The following is a 13,017-nucleotide window of genomic DNA, read 5'->3' as shown; positions in this document are numbered from 1 at the left end:
TACATTATTCTTTGTTTGTAAAAATCCCTCAAGCGATATATGTATTCACAAGTTTGTTACACGCTAACTTGTTAGAAAACTGTCCACAACGCTGGAAGTTGTGTAAGATATTCTGACGGTTATTAACTTCAAAACAATTCGTATGTACAAGCAGCGTATAAAATATATTTATAATTTTTCCCAAACGCATTCTCTACTATAATTTACTAATTCATGATAATGGCTATGTTCTAGAAAAATATTACAATTTTGTCCTCGTTTCTTTCGTTCAATTTCTTCAAATCTCTTTCGGCTCAGTATTCAATATGCCCATAGGCAAAAAAGTAAACTTTACACATAGGTTTACAAATAAAATTTTGAGGATGAACTTTCTATACACATTTTTTGTTTTTGAATGTGAGCATTAATATTTTATTTTCTGACCAAGAACTTAATTATCTTCCATTTTGCATTACAATTAGCCTCACAATGAAAGAAGAGTTTCTTTTCTGATTAACGAAATTTTAGACAAATGAAGTTTTCCTTTTTGACGCCAAAATACTTTCTTCAAAAACAAATGAAAAAAATTAGAGACAATGAAATTTCTCATAAATCCGGATTTCTGGAAAATGCAAGGAGGGATTTCGTTTGTCTAAAATTTCGTCCCTGAGGAAAGTAGTTTTTCTTTGGGCGTATGTGACTCTTAAAAACTATTTCCTTTTTACGTAATTGTATTATTATTTGCAGTTTCGTTGCGAAACTCTATTACTGGCCCTACAAATGGATCACAATGCAATTATGTTTATAGAAGACACAAAAAATAATTTTCTCCTCCCAAAAGAAGGTTTAGACAAACAATTATCTTTTACCATTTACTTTTCGCTGTAAGAAAGTTTGTTTGGAACAAATGTATGGCCTTTTTTGTATGAAGGATGAACTATTTATTGTAATAAAGGCGTATTTAAAAACAAAGAAATTATTAGATTTTATAAATTTTTCAAATCATACCTTTCCTCTAGACGGAGAATCCAATGGTTCGATTCATATAGATCTTATTGTCATTAACTGGCAACTATATCTATAGCCATCAATGCACAAGTAACGCATAAACTCAAGCTGTTCTATTTATAGACCACATTGTTGGACTCACACAAGACAATAAAAGAATTTTATTTGAAGAAATAAATTCTTTTAGTCAATCAGTATATATATATATTCCTTTCTCTAAATGGTGTTCTCGAATGGTATATGAACTCTGGCAATCGCTCGAATAACATAAGGAAAATTTTTCGAAACGAGATTTCTTATGGGGTTGATGTAATAGTGTTGAGTGTTAATGGAAAATTTTAACCTTTTGACTTGCCTTTCGAAATAGAAGGGCCAAAACCGATATTCTTTAGTTTAGCATACGAAAGAAAGTAATTGTATGATATATAGGCAAAATATGTTACCTCTCTTTAAAATACACAAGTGAAGAAAAGTAAGTGTAATGAAATTATGATTTCCACTGTAAATACGGGCCTTTAAGAAATAAATTCATTTAAGTCTTTAAAAATATTTCGAATGTATATGTTAACTAGTATATAATTTAGTACAAGCACATTCTCACGGATGTCGATCCTTTTCCGAAATCATTCATATGCCATTATTCGGGTATTTCGGAAGTTTGTTTTTTTTTCAGTAACAATATGCAAAGTTTGATATTCTTTGGGTGTAAGTGCGTTCTCTTGGTATTATTTATTATTAAGATTGCTACAGAATTTGTGTGAAATTAATAATTTTTGCAGAAATTGGGAGGAATATTACTTACGAAACTTACCAAGAGTATAGAAAACCAATTACGTTATTCCCTTATGGTTTTGTTAGCAATATCCACATAGTTAAGAAGTCTTAACTACAAGAAAATAAATGTGGTTTTCCATTCAGAAGCTAAATTAAATTGCTAAAATGTTATGTAATCGTTATCGTGTGAAAATCAGCCATTTTTAGTTTCGGTGCAGTGCACTGATTTAATAAAAATCTTTGATTTCGGGAACTAAATTATTTAAAACTGTAGACGATAAAATATCAAATAAATATTTTGTTAACGCACATTCTCAATTTTGTGTATTTAAATCTTGAAAGAGAGATGCTTCAGCGTGCGTTGCATGGTCAATGTAAAAAAAAAAGTGGGGAAACACTTACTTTTATTAAAGTAGTTCCAAGTGACCACGGCTTTCGTTGCTTACATCAGACAAACATGTTTACTTTGGCGACATTTATTCCATCAGTATTATAAAGTAAGATTAGCTTTTGACAGGATATGGGTAAGGCATGGAATGAAAAATATGACGTATGTTTATGTGTCCAGTGTAGATTTTGATTTTAACGTTTATTATCTCTTACTAAATGGGATTGATTTTGGTTTTGGTGAGAAATATAAAATTTAAATGACCATATTTTATTAGAAACTTCAAAATATTAACCTGTATAACCCTTGATGTACTAATAAGAAGAAAAAACAAAATTACGGTGAAAAAATGTAATCGACTTGTTGAAAGAGTGTTTAGGTAAATATGATACTTTACACAAATTATGTTGTAGGTTTGAATGATGTGACTGAAAAACAATTATTCATATAACAAAATAAAACAGACAAAAACAATGCACAATCATGTTGTGTGTATGCACTTAAACTAATGACACCTTAGTACATTATTTCGATACTATACGAAATGCGATTATTACAGTTTTGATAACACATTTTGAAATTAGGCCCAACTAATACTAACTACTTATAAGAGTAAAAATCTATTTCTTTTATCAATTTTTATACTCTTCGTTTCCAAATTAAACTTTTCTTTTGATATTACAAAACTATCGTTCGAACATCTCTATATATATAAATATACATGCGTTTATGTATTTATGTATGTTTAAATATATGTTTATTTTTTGATTTACTTTTCTCCAATTGCAATTAACATTCCTTGCAAGAAATCACATAATGCTAACATAACTTTGTGTTTGAAAGCGTATCATATACAATGTATTTGTGGTACGTTTGAATATGCTGGAGAAATTGAAGAAAAAACACTCTTTATTTTTAGTACACCAAATTTATATTCATTAATAGAGTACTTCATCATATATTCGTTCAAAAAATCGCTCGATATATGATATGCTTAATATTAAGCTGTAAGGTGTCATTATTATATGTTATTACTCTCTCCCTCTCACTATTCAATCTTTTATTCTTATTTTAGCTTAAGATAGAATTAATTTCTAAATCAAACTAAAAAAAAAAGATAATCTACATTCTTAATAAATATGTATATGCAAGTGTCAGAATATCTTCACCTTTTGTTATGAAATGTAATTTTCAATGTTTGATGTATTTAGATATTATTTAAAAGTAATGTAAACATTTTCACGTTGTGAATTCTTAATGAAATGATTTTCAAACTATATAAAACTTTATTCGTATTATTAGGAAAAGATGACCTTCGTTACAGTGGAATGCTGAATTTTTTCAACAGGGTTATGTGTGGTATACAAAAACTTTGTAGCGTTTCGTTCACATTTTTCCTTGTAAATTTCAAAATCAATATTTAAATATGCGATTGCCCCGCTGAAAGGAATTTTTTAGTAATAAAAAGTGGGCCAAGAGGCTACATCGGGTAACTCCTTTCGAGTCGAAGGCGCTACAAAGTGTGCTAAATGACCAAACTGAGGTGACAGAAATCAATATTGGGAGGTTTTGAAGAACCAAGTTTCGGCCCTAACATGCATTCATGACTTAATTTAAGAAAAAAAAAAAACACAATTCCTTTATTCACATTAACGACTAGATAACATACATAAATACATAAACATGTATGTATACTTTACGACAAAAATATTTTTATTAAATAATATACTATAAGGAAACAAATAACAAGAAAATGAATCCTGCCCTCCATTTGCAACTTAGTATTTATGTAAAACTATAACTTAATGAAGTATAAACAAATAAATTAAATAATATTATTGAAATGTCATAGAAAGAAGTAAAGTAACAATATAATATACACATTAGAAACATACACATAGACACACTATCTTGTGAAGAACTAACGCCAAATAAAACAACCTTTTATGCTTTTTGGTTATGTGCTATAAAAGAATAATAAATACACCTGTAATAATAATCTAAAATCTGTAAAAGGAAAAAAGGAAAACACTAACAAATTAAACGAAGGAAAATAATAAGAAGAAATCTATATACATTACATATATATACTGTAACCTATAGACTAATGATAACCTTACGAAGTCAACGATTTGATCTTAATCAAAGTTTCTCCCTAAATTAAATATAAAACTGCAAAATAAAAAAAAAACACTTTCACACTCACACCATAGGCGTATGCGTAATACATTTTTTCAAATTACTCATCACTCATACGTACTATGTAGTTTAAGTCGTTTGCTCCTTTTTATATCTATGTATGTGTATGTAAGCTATTCTTTGATTAATATAATACCTTTTTTACTGTAACTGCAACCACAAAGCGTTAGTAATTCCAAACAAATATATACAAAACAAAATTGATAAATTAAAGCATATTACTTACTATCTACCCATTAAAAAGAAAAATATATATAAAAATAAAAAAACTATATAGATTAAATGGTGTTTCCAAAAGACCATTTGTAAACGTGTTGTGCTTTTTCTAGATTTTAAAATTCATAATTATAACTTACTCAAAATAAAAAAAATACAAAGAAAAAACATTACGTTATTCGATTTCCAAATAAATGGGGTACTGTTTTATGATAACAAAAACAAATATATATATAAACATATATATATACATACATACTTATATATACAACAACAACTAAAAAGGTAATTTTTATACGTGCACTCATAATTATTTACATGTATTTAGATTTATATAATTATACAAAATAATACATCTTGTGTTGAATATGCCTAATATGCATTCATAGTACATATATGTAATTACTCCTGGGTATAAAAAATAACACTTGCCAGTATGTGTTTTATAGAAACGGCAAAACAGAAGAAACAAATATCCAAAAGACAACAATAAATACAACAAAAATGAATGGGGTTCGCTTATTTATTTCCCTTTTTTATATATAAATATAGGTTTCTAAATTCATTTGTATAATTTCTCGATTTACCTTTCAAATTAAATGGCGTAATAAATAAGTATAAACTTATATATGTATAATTTGTAATTGCTCACTTTTATGTAATTGAACCCCAGCCCCACCCCTGAATTTAAATTACTAACGAAAAATAAAATAAATTTTTGCTGTGATGTATGTTAAATGAAAACAAAACATAAAAACTAATAACACAAAAATTCATAAGGCAAATATTAAACTTAAAACATGCAATTATATGAACCTTTTTAACTTTCTGTATTTCAATTCAAGTTTTCTAAGAGAGAAAAGAAATAAAATTTAATAAAAATTATTAGCCAATAAAAGCATATATATTTCAATTCGTTCATGCGTGTTTTCCTATAATCAGCATACACTACACCTTTCCTAAATTTTGGGTCCAAAAAAAAAAGTGCGAAATTTGGTTTTTATCGTTCCATCTCTGATATAGCCCGCATTATTCATAACACCAAAAAGTTAGCTACGAAAAAGGGGAAACAGGTATTGTTCTTTGAACTAACATCATCTACACGGATGAAAAAGACTGTTTTTCATATGTTTGGCTATAAACATTATATGTTTGGAACACAAATTTTTAAACACAATATTTTTGAGTGCAAGCATATAATGTTCATAAACTAGCATAACATGTTTGGGACATATATGTTAATATGTTAGAACATATTATGTTTGGGACATAAAATGTTTTTAAATATAATATGCTTGGATGCAAACATATATTAATTTAGAAATAGCCTATAAACATATATGTGTTTAGTAGCTTGGAGCGCTATTTAACAGGGAGCGATATTGAATTAAGTTGGTGGTTGTTGCTTGTTATTACAAAATTAACATTTTATTTTTCCTTGGGCAATTGATCAGCTACTTCTTTGATCCTTACTGTGTGGTCCGCTGTTCGAATCCCCGTCCGGCAAAAGGTAAAATTAAAATAAAAAAAAATCATACAATTGAATAATTTCTTCTACAATGTTTGTATTACAGAAAAAGGTGCTAAGGACTAAAAAATCTCGTGGAAGTGAGAAAGATGTGGGGGAATATACAATTGGGCAGAAATAAAATTTTGAGCATTCAGGTCGAAAACCTATGTTGTTAGCACCTATATTACCTGTTTATTTTCATAATTCATTATGATTGTAAATATATAAATAAATAAATACAATTTTGAGCACAATATTGTTTGGGAGAATTTTTTTTAAGCATATAATATTTTTGGGTGCAAAATGCTTCCAAACATATTATATGTTCACATAATAACATATTGTTTTTTGGAAGACAACATTATTGAATTTGGATGCAAAAATACAAAATGTTTGGAAATTGACTACCCAAACATATATTGTTTAGACCAATATGCTTTCAAACATATTATATATTGGAAGAGATCAAACATATAAATGTTTGGGCAATAGCCAAAAATGTATATGCTTGAAGCAAAATATGTTTGGGAGTATATGTTACAGAAGCGATTTTTTTGTGAGCGTGTAGTTGAAACAGACAAACAAGTATATATTACTGAAATTTCTGAAATGACAAACAAGTATATATTACTGAAAAAAGCAAAAATGAGATAGGCCTCGCGATCTTTGAGCGGAAGTGTATCTTAACTTATTTCTATGTCCAAAAAATTTTGTTACTCATAATAGCAAAAATGTTTGCTAAAACAGCAGTTTTTGTTTGCTGAAAAAGGGACAGCAGTAGCATGTAGTTGTTTCAGCAAACATTCGTTAGTTGAAACAGCAAACATTTTTTATAGCTAAAATTGCAAACAAATGCTGCTGAATTAGCAAACGTGTTTGCTAAACATTTTTGACAAACATCGCTGCTGAAGTAGCAAACTTCGTTAGTTGAAATAGCGAACATTTTTACTGTTATAACAACTACAAATGTTAGTTGTCCCAGCAACAAAATTTGTCGTTTTTTAACGATATGTTGAAATGAAACCCGTAAATCAATTAATACTATAACTTAAACATTTATTAAAAGTGTGACATAAATTGAATTCCATCGAACTATTGGAAGTTGAGTTAGAGTGTTGTCCAGGATTTATTTTCGTTTGTTTTCCTTCTTTGGCCTTATACACGCAGATAAAACATAACAATGTTATGACAATCTGTAATGAAAAGATCTAAAAATTATTAATTACACTAATTTACACTAAAATTTACATTTACTATATTATTTATAGGAATTGTATTGAACGATGTCATCAAAGTTGACCAATAAAATAGGTGCTTTTAGCAAAAAATCAAATTGATTCATACTAAAAGCATACAATATTCTTTTAAGGCCGTATTAAGTCGGCATTATTTCGCTAAAATAGCTACGTTGTCATGTAATCCTGGTTTTAATACTCACATTTAAGGTGAACTTTGCCAATTGTGATACATTCGGGTACAGTGTAGGTTAGCTATAGGCTCACTTTGACTATTAAGTCCATTAGGATACTGCAGTGTTGAACATCTTTCTTGCCCATGAGTACTGTCCGATTCCATGTTTAGCTCAAAGATAAGGAATCTCCTTTTTATCGCCGAGCCTGAACGTCATTTTCCATTGTGATGAAAATTTTAGAATAGCTTTGAAACGCTCAGAAATGTCACCGGTATTACATAGGGAGTAATCCACCGTTGCAAAACTTTATGGTGTTTGGTCGAAACTGGGATTGAATCCATAACCGTGTATGTATGCAAAGCGGGCATGGACCATTGCACGACGGTTGCTCCCATATATCAATGTATAATAACAATTTTCCTATCTAAAAATTATTAAAACAAATTATTAAAAACAAAAGGACTACAAAAGGAAAGGCAAATTTCTTAAATTACAAATACAATACTTACCAAATATAAAAAATACATTTTGGAAAATATATTCTAAAAGAACACAAAATAATTTTAACTAATTTTACCATTTTCCCGGCTTGTCTCGTGTTAAATTCGTTTAAAAGTGATGCTTTGACGGCTTTGGCGTTTGACATATCGACGTTGACATTTGTCAAAACTGATGCGTCGATTCAAAGACTTTGTAATTATAACAAGATGTACTCTTGTTCTTGATTAGATAAAAGTGCACGACTTTATTCGGTAGCAAAAATTTATTTAAGTCTACAGGCCGGTATGCACCTCTAGCGAAATTTCTGGTAGCAAAAATTTATTTAAATCTCCGACAAAAAATGGTTTGTGTAGAACAGTGTAGAGAAGCAAAATGTACACAAATTGTAAAACAGCTGATCGCTATTAATATTCGATAATTGGAAAAACGTTGGTAATAAATGGACGCCAAGAAAACAACAATAATAGCTATTGCAGCAACTTATTTATTAATAAAAAAGAAAAAAGGACGAAGAGACGCTATTTGTCCATAAGAGTAAATTCATATCTCAAGGAAAGAAGTGATAAGGGGAGGTTTTCCAAGGATGTATGTATACATTACCATTAAATAATTTGAACTAATTTTATCCATTTTCCGCAGTTTGAAGACTTGAAAAATCACAAACAGGGTTTTTATGAGAACTTTCATATGGATGCAAAAAGTTTTGAAAAAATCTTTTCAATGGTTGAACCCTACATAAAACCAAAGCGCTATACTAGAAAAGACTGTTTAGAAGCCAAGCTGAAGTTTGCTGTAGCCATTGAGTAACTTATAAATTTGAAGATATTAGACAAATATTGTATTATGGTTATCAATAGGTACTTTGCATCGGGATCCTTACAAAGGCATATGGCCTCAATCTACCGTATAAGTAAGCAACATCTAGGAAAGGTAATCGATGATGTTTGTGTCGCCCTTATAGAAGTTTTGAAATCAGAAGTACCACAATATACCAAAGAGCAATGTCTTAAATGGTCGAAGGAATATAATAATAAGTGGGAATTTCCAAACCGTATTGGTGCAATTGATGGAAAGCACTGCGCAATCAAGAGTCCAAACAACGCTGGTTCGTTGTTTTATAACTATAAGGTATTTATACATATGTATGTACAGGGACATAAACCCTTTTCATTGATAAAAATTTTTCAGGGTTTCCATTCGATGTGTTAATGGCAGTTGCTGACGCAAACTACAAATTTACGTATTTAGATATAGGGCATACGGCAGTGAAGGCGATGCCAATGTATTTTCCTCATCCAAATTTGGTCAGCATCTCTTGGCGGATAAATTTGATTTCCCCAAAGATGTCGCAATTCAGGGAGAAAACATTCCTTTCTTTTATTTGGCTGATGACGCTTTTCCATTATGCAAACGTATTTTAAAGCCCTATGGAGGTAAACAAAATCTTTCTGAGGAAGAAAAAAATCTTTAATTATCGGCTGAGTAGAGCAAGAAGGTGTGTGGAAAATGCATTCGGAATTCTGTGCTGGAAATGGCTATGTCAAAAGAGAACAATGCTTTGTTCCCCAGACAGGGCTCATAAAATTATAACTGCTTGTTGCTTGTTGCACAATTTTTTGATCACAAATGGCAGTAGTTATTGTTCGTCAAATACGACCAACGTTAATATTTTAGAGAATCTCTCCGAGCAAGAGTTTGCTAAAAACATAGATAAATCGCTTTACAATAGCCCTCTTAGCACTGTTAAAGGCGGACCAACAGAGTATGGGAAATGGATCCGGAAACATTTGACATCCTTCTTCAGCTCCCCAGAAGGAGCGGTGCCGTGGCAAAAAGCATCATCATACTTAAAATGAAGTTATAATAGGCGTAATAAACTAAAAGAAGTATTGCATTAAATAATATTTAAATGAAAAAAGCTTACATAGTTATATATCTATATATAGTAATTTACAATTATATATCTAAATAGTAATTTATAATTCCAGTTGTTTTATTAAAACATATGTTGCAAACTTCAACCAACATAATCGGATCTCAAGTTGGAATAATTAGTTCTGTTTGTTAAATTGAAATATAGAATTAAAAAATTTTAAATTAATTATTTATTAATTATTAAAAAATTAATGGGAAATCGGATTGAAGTTTATCTAAATAATTAATTGAATCAATTAAAATTATGCGAACGAAAACAATTAAAATTTTAATTTAAACAAATAAAAAACTAATCCATTACGAAACCTGAATACGTTTCTAAAATTGTGATTATTTGTTTATAAAGGATATATTCATAGTATTTCTTAGTTCGTTTAATTTATTTCTTTATTCTATTATATAACAGCGTATTTATGCCATGAACTGTATCCTCGAAAATTTCTTCAGGTACTTTTTGCAGCATCCGATCCCAATTTTTACAAATTATGTCGTATTTCATAGACTCCGACACTGTACAACTTTCAACTGGTTTGTCAATGCTGCTTACGAGATGCTTTTCTGTAGTTTCAAAGTTGTTTGAAGATCCATTGTTAGATTTTAACTGAAATGATATGTAATTATTATACAGAAAAAAAGTATTTTATAAAACTGATGCCAAAATGAACTAAAATTTATTGCAAAAAGATTATTTTGTTTTAGTTTATTTTTAAAATTTTGTCAGAAATTTTCCCCAGCCCAATGATTCTTTATTTATTCCAAGTGTGACTCAAAAATTTTATGAACAAAAATAAAGTAAAATTTCAATGACATACAAAGTAGTTCAATTCTAACTAAAATAGAAGAAGCTTTTTGTATACTTCCCGAAAATAGTAAGAATGAAATACATCGTGGTTAAAATGTAAATTTATTTATTGAGATTTAAGTGAACGTTTGCGCAGGGAGCAGAATTAACATTATAACTATGCACACCAAATTTGGTTAAATCGGCTCAGATATAGATATAGCTCCCATATATAGCTTTCGCCCGATTTACACTCCTATGGTCCCAGAAGCCGAAATTTGCGAAATTTTATGCAATTTAAAAGTATTTCCAATATTTTGTTACTAACAGTGAGGTTTGTCCCGGTCATTATACGTGTATAATATGTGCTTTATAGGATTTCAGATTAATAGTTCGATGCGCTACAAACGGAATGACTGTTTAATGTGGATGAAGTTTTTCTACCACTTACGTATTTGTAGTTAGACGATCCACCAGACAACATATTATCACTGGAAGTAGGACTGGAATCTTCCGCTGAACCGATAGTACAAGTGCTGATAAATATAAGACTAAATTACTTGACAAATGTGGCTTAGGTGCATCAAAACTTGGAAACTTACCGCCTTTTGTTACTAACATTGAGGTTTGTCCCGGTCATTATACGTGTATAATATGTGCTTTATAGGATTTCAGATTAATAGTTCGATGCGCTACAAAAGGAATGACTGTTTAATGTGGATGAAGTTTTTCTACCACTTACGTATTTGTAGTTAGACGATCCACCAGACAACATATTATCACTGGAAGTAGGACTGGAATCTTCCGCTGAACCGATAGTACAAGTGCTGATAAATATAAGACTAAATTACTTGACAAATGTGGCTTAGGTTAGGTTAGGTTAGGTTAGGTGGCAGCCTGATGTATCAGGCTCACTTAGACTATTCAGTCCATTGTGATACCACATTGGTGAACTTCTCTCTTATCACTGAGTGCTGCCCGATTCCATGTTAAGCTCAATGACAAGGGACCTCCTTTTTATAGCCGAGTCCGAACGGCGTTCCACATTGCAGTGAAACCACTTAGAGAAGCTTTGAAACCCTCAGAAATGTCACCAGCATTACTGAGGTGGGATAATCCACCGCTGAAAAACTTTTTGGTGTTCGGTCGAAGCAGGAATCGAACCCACGACCTTGTGTATGCAAGGCGGGCATGCTAACCATTGCACCACGGTGGCTCCCGTGGCTTAGGTGGCTTAGGTGCCTCAAAACTTGGAAACTTACCGCCTTTTCTTCGAAATGTTTGGCAAAAAGGCTAATGACTCGCTGAACTCCCAGTCTTTCGCATTTTCATCAACAAATACTGGGTTATCGAGGAATTCACCGCCATCGTCATCGGACTTGGATTTTCGCTTTATCTGAGCTCGGTAGCGTTTACTGTCCCGAAGCGATGCCCAAGTGGATTTACATTCAGATACTAATAAATAAATATACACGTGTTATACGTAGATTAATAAGAACGCCGTGAAAAAAATATATAATCCTGGCATCAATTGACACTAACTTGGTTTTCCGAGCTTTTCACTAATTGTCTTCCATGCCCGATTAACGGCATCTGTTTTGAAATGACCCGAATGACTTAGGTCCCAAATAATGGGATTGCATTCTACAGCCTTTGCCAATTCATGCTTTTGAGCAACACTAAATTTGCTCCGTTTGTTAAATTTTTTGTTGCTGGTGTAGAAAATATTAGAATATTTCTGTTGATCAAATTATTTGTTAAAAAATTATTTACCTAGTGCTGGTATATTGTGGCGTGAACAATTTTGGCGAGTCTTCATCAAAGCTTATTTCGAATCTGCAAAAATAATGAACTTTTGGTTTTATCTAAAGATCAATACTAAGTTCATGTACAAATACATACCTAGTTAATTCTATCTCACTGGTAAAGGAGGTATCGTCGAATTCATCCAAATATTCCTCAAACAAATCCTCCATTCTTTACCGACCGCTTAATTTTTTACTCACAAATAATTAAAATTGAAAACTGTTACAAGCAAAACGTTTGAAAACAATAAAATGGTTACTGTCATTACTTGTCAAAATCTCTCCAAAATAGGCCTTTGACAACCCTGTTATGAATAAAAATTTTCATTAGAGGTGCGTACCAGCTTACGAAATTGAAAGCTACCGAAAATTTCGTTAGCATAAATAAATAGAGGTGCATACCGGCCTTTAAGGCCGGTATGCACCTCTAGCGAAAAATTTCATTCCCATAAGAAATGCATTGCTATTTATGCTAACGAAATTTTCGGTAGCGTTCAATTTCGTAAGCTG

General features: G+C 30.7%; 1 protein-coding gene across 2 annotated transcripts; it reads right to left on the bottom strand.

Moving 5' to 3' along the window:
* Positions 1-10,125: 10,125 nt before the first annotated feature.
* LOC142220041 (uncharacterized) lies at positions 10,126-12,773 on the bottom strand. Of its 2 annotated transcripts, XM_075288897.1 has the most exons (8): positions 12,605-12,773; positions 12,476-12,538; positions 12,245-12,414; positions 11,965-12,157; positions 11,445-11,529; positions 11,305-11,394; positions 11,154-11,238; positions 10,126-10,522 (listed from the first exon to the last, which is right to left on the bottom strand). In XM_075288897.1, exons 1-6 carry the CDS (start codon positions 12,676-12,678, stop codon positions 11,374-11,376), a joined length of 606 nt encoding a protein of 201 aa, XP_075145012.1. In that variant the 5' UTR covers positions 12,679-12,773; the 3' UTR covers positions 10,126-10,522; positions 11,154-11,238; positions 11,305-11,373. The 2 variants fall into 2 exon arrangements, with proteins under 2 accessions (XP_075145012.1, XP_075145011.1); XM_075288896.1 differs by having other exon boundaries at positions 11,305-11,529.
* Between the last annotated feature and the right edge of the window lie 244 nt (positions 12,774-13,017).

The sequence above is a fragment of the Haematobia irritans genome, chromosome 1 (genome assembly GCF_050003625.1).
Source record: "Haematobia irritans isolate KBUSLIRL chromosome 1, ASM5000362v1, whole genome shotgun sequence".
Classification (NCBI taxonomy): domain Eukaryota; kingdom Metazoa; phylum Arthropoda; class Insecta; order Diptera; family Muscidae; genus Haematobia; species Haematobia irritans.
This window is presented reverse-complemented; position numbering and strand designations above follow the sequence as displayed.

Coding starts and splice junctions, on each gene's coding strand:
- LOC142220041 (XM_075288896.1), bottom strand. CDS start 12,678: ATGGAGGATTTGTTTGAGGAATATTTGGATGAATTCGACGATACCTCC. Junction 12,415..12,475: donor CCACAATATACCAGCACTAG/GTAAATAATTTT, acceptor TTTCTACACCAG/CAACAAAAAATTTAACAAAC. Junction 11,530..11,964: donor AACATTTCGAAGAAAAGGCG/GTAAGTTTCCAA, acceptor TATATTTATCAG/CACTTGTACTATCGGTTCAG.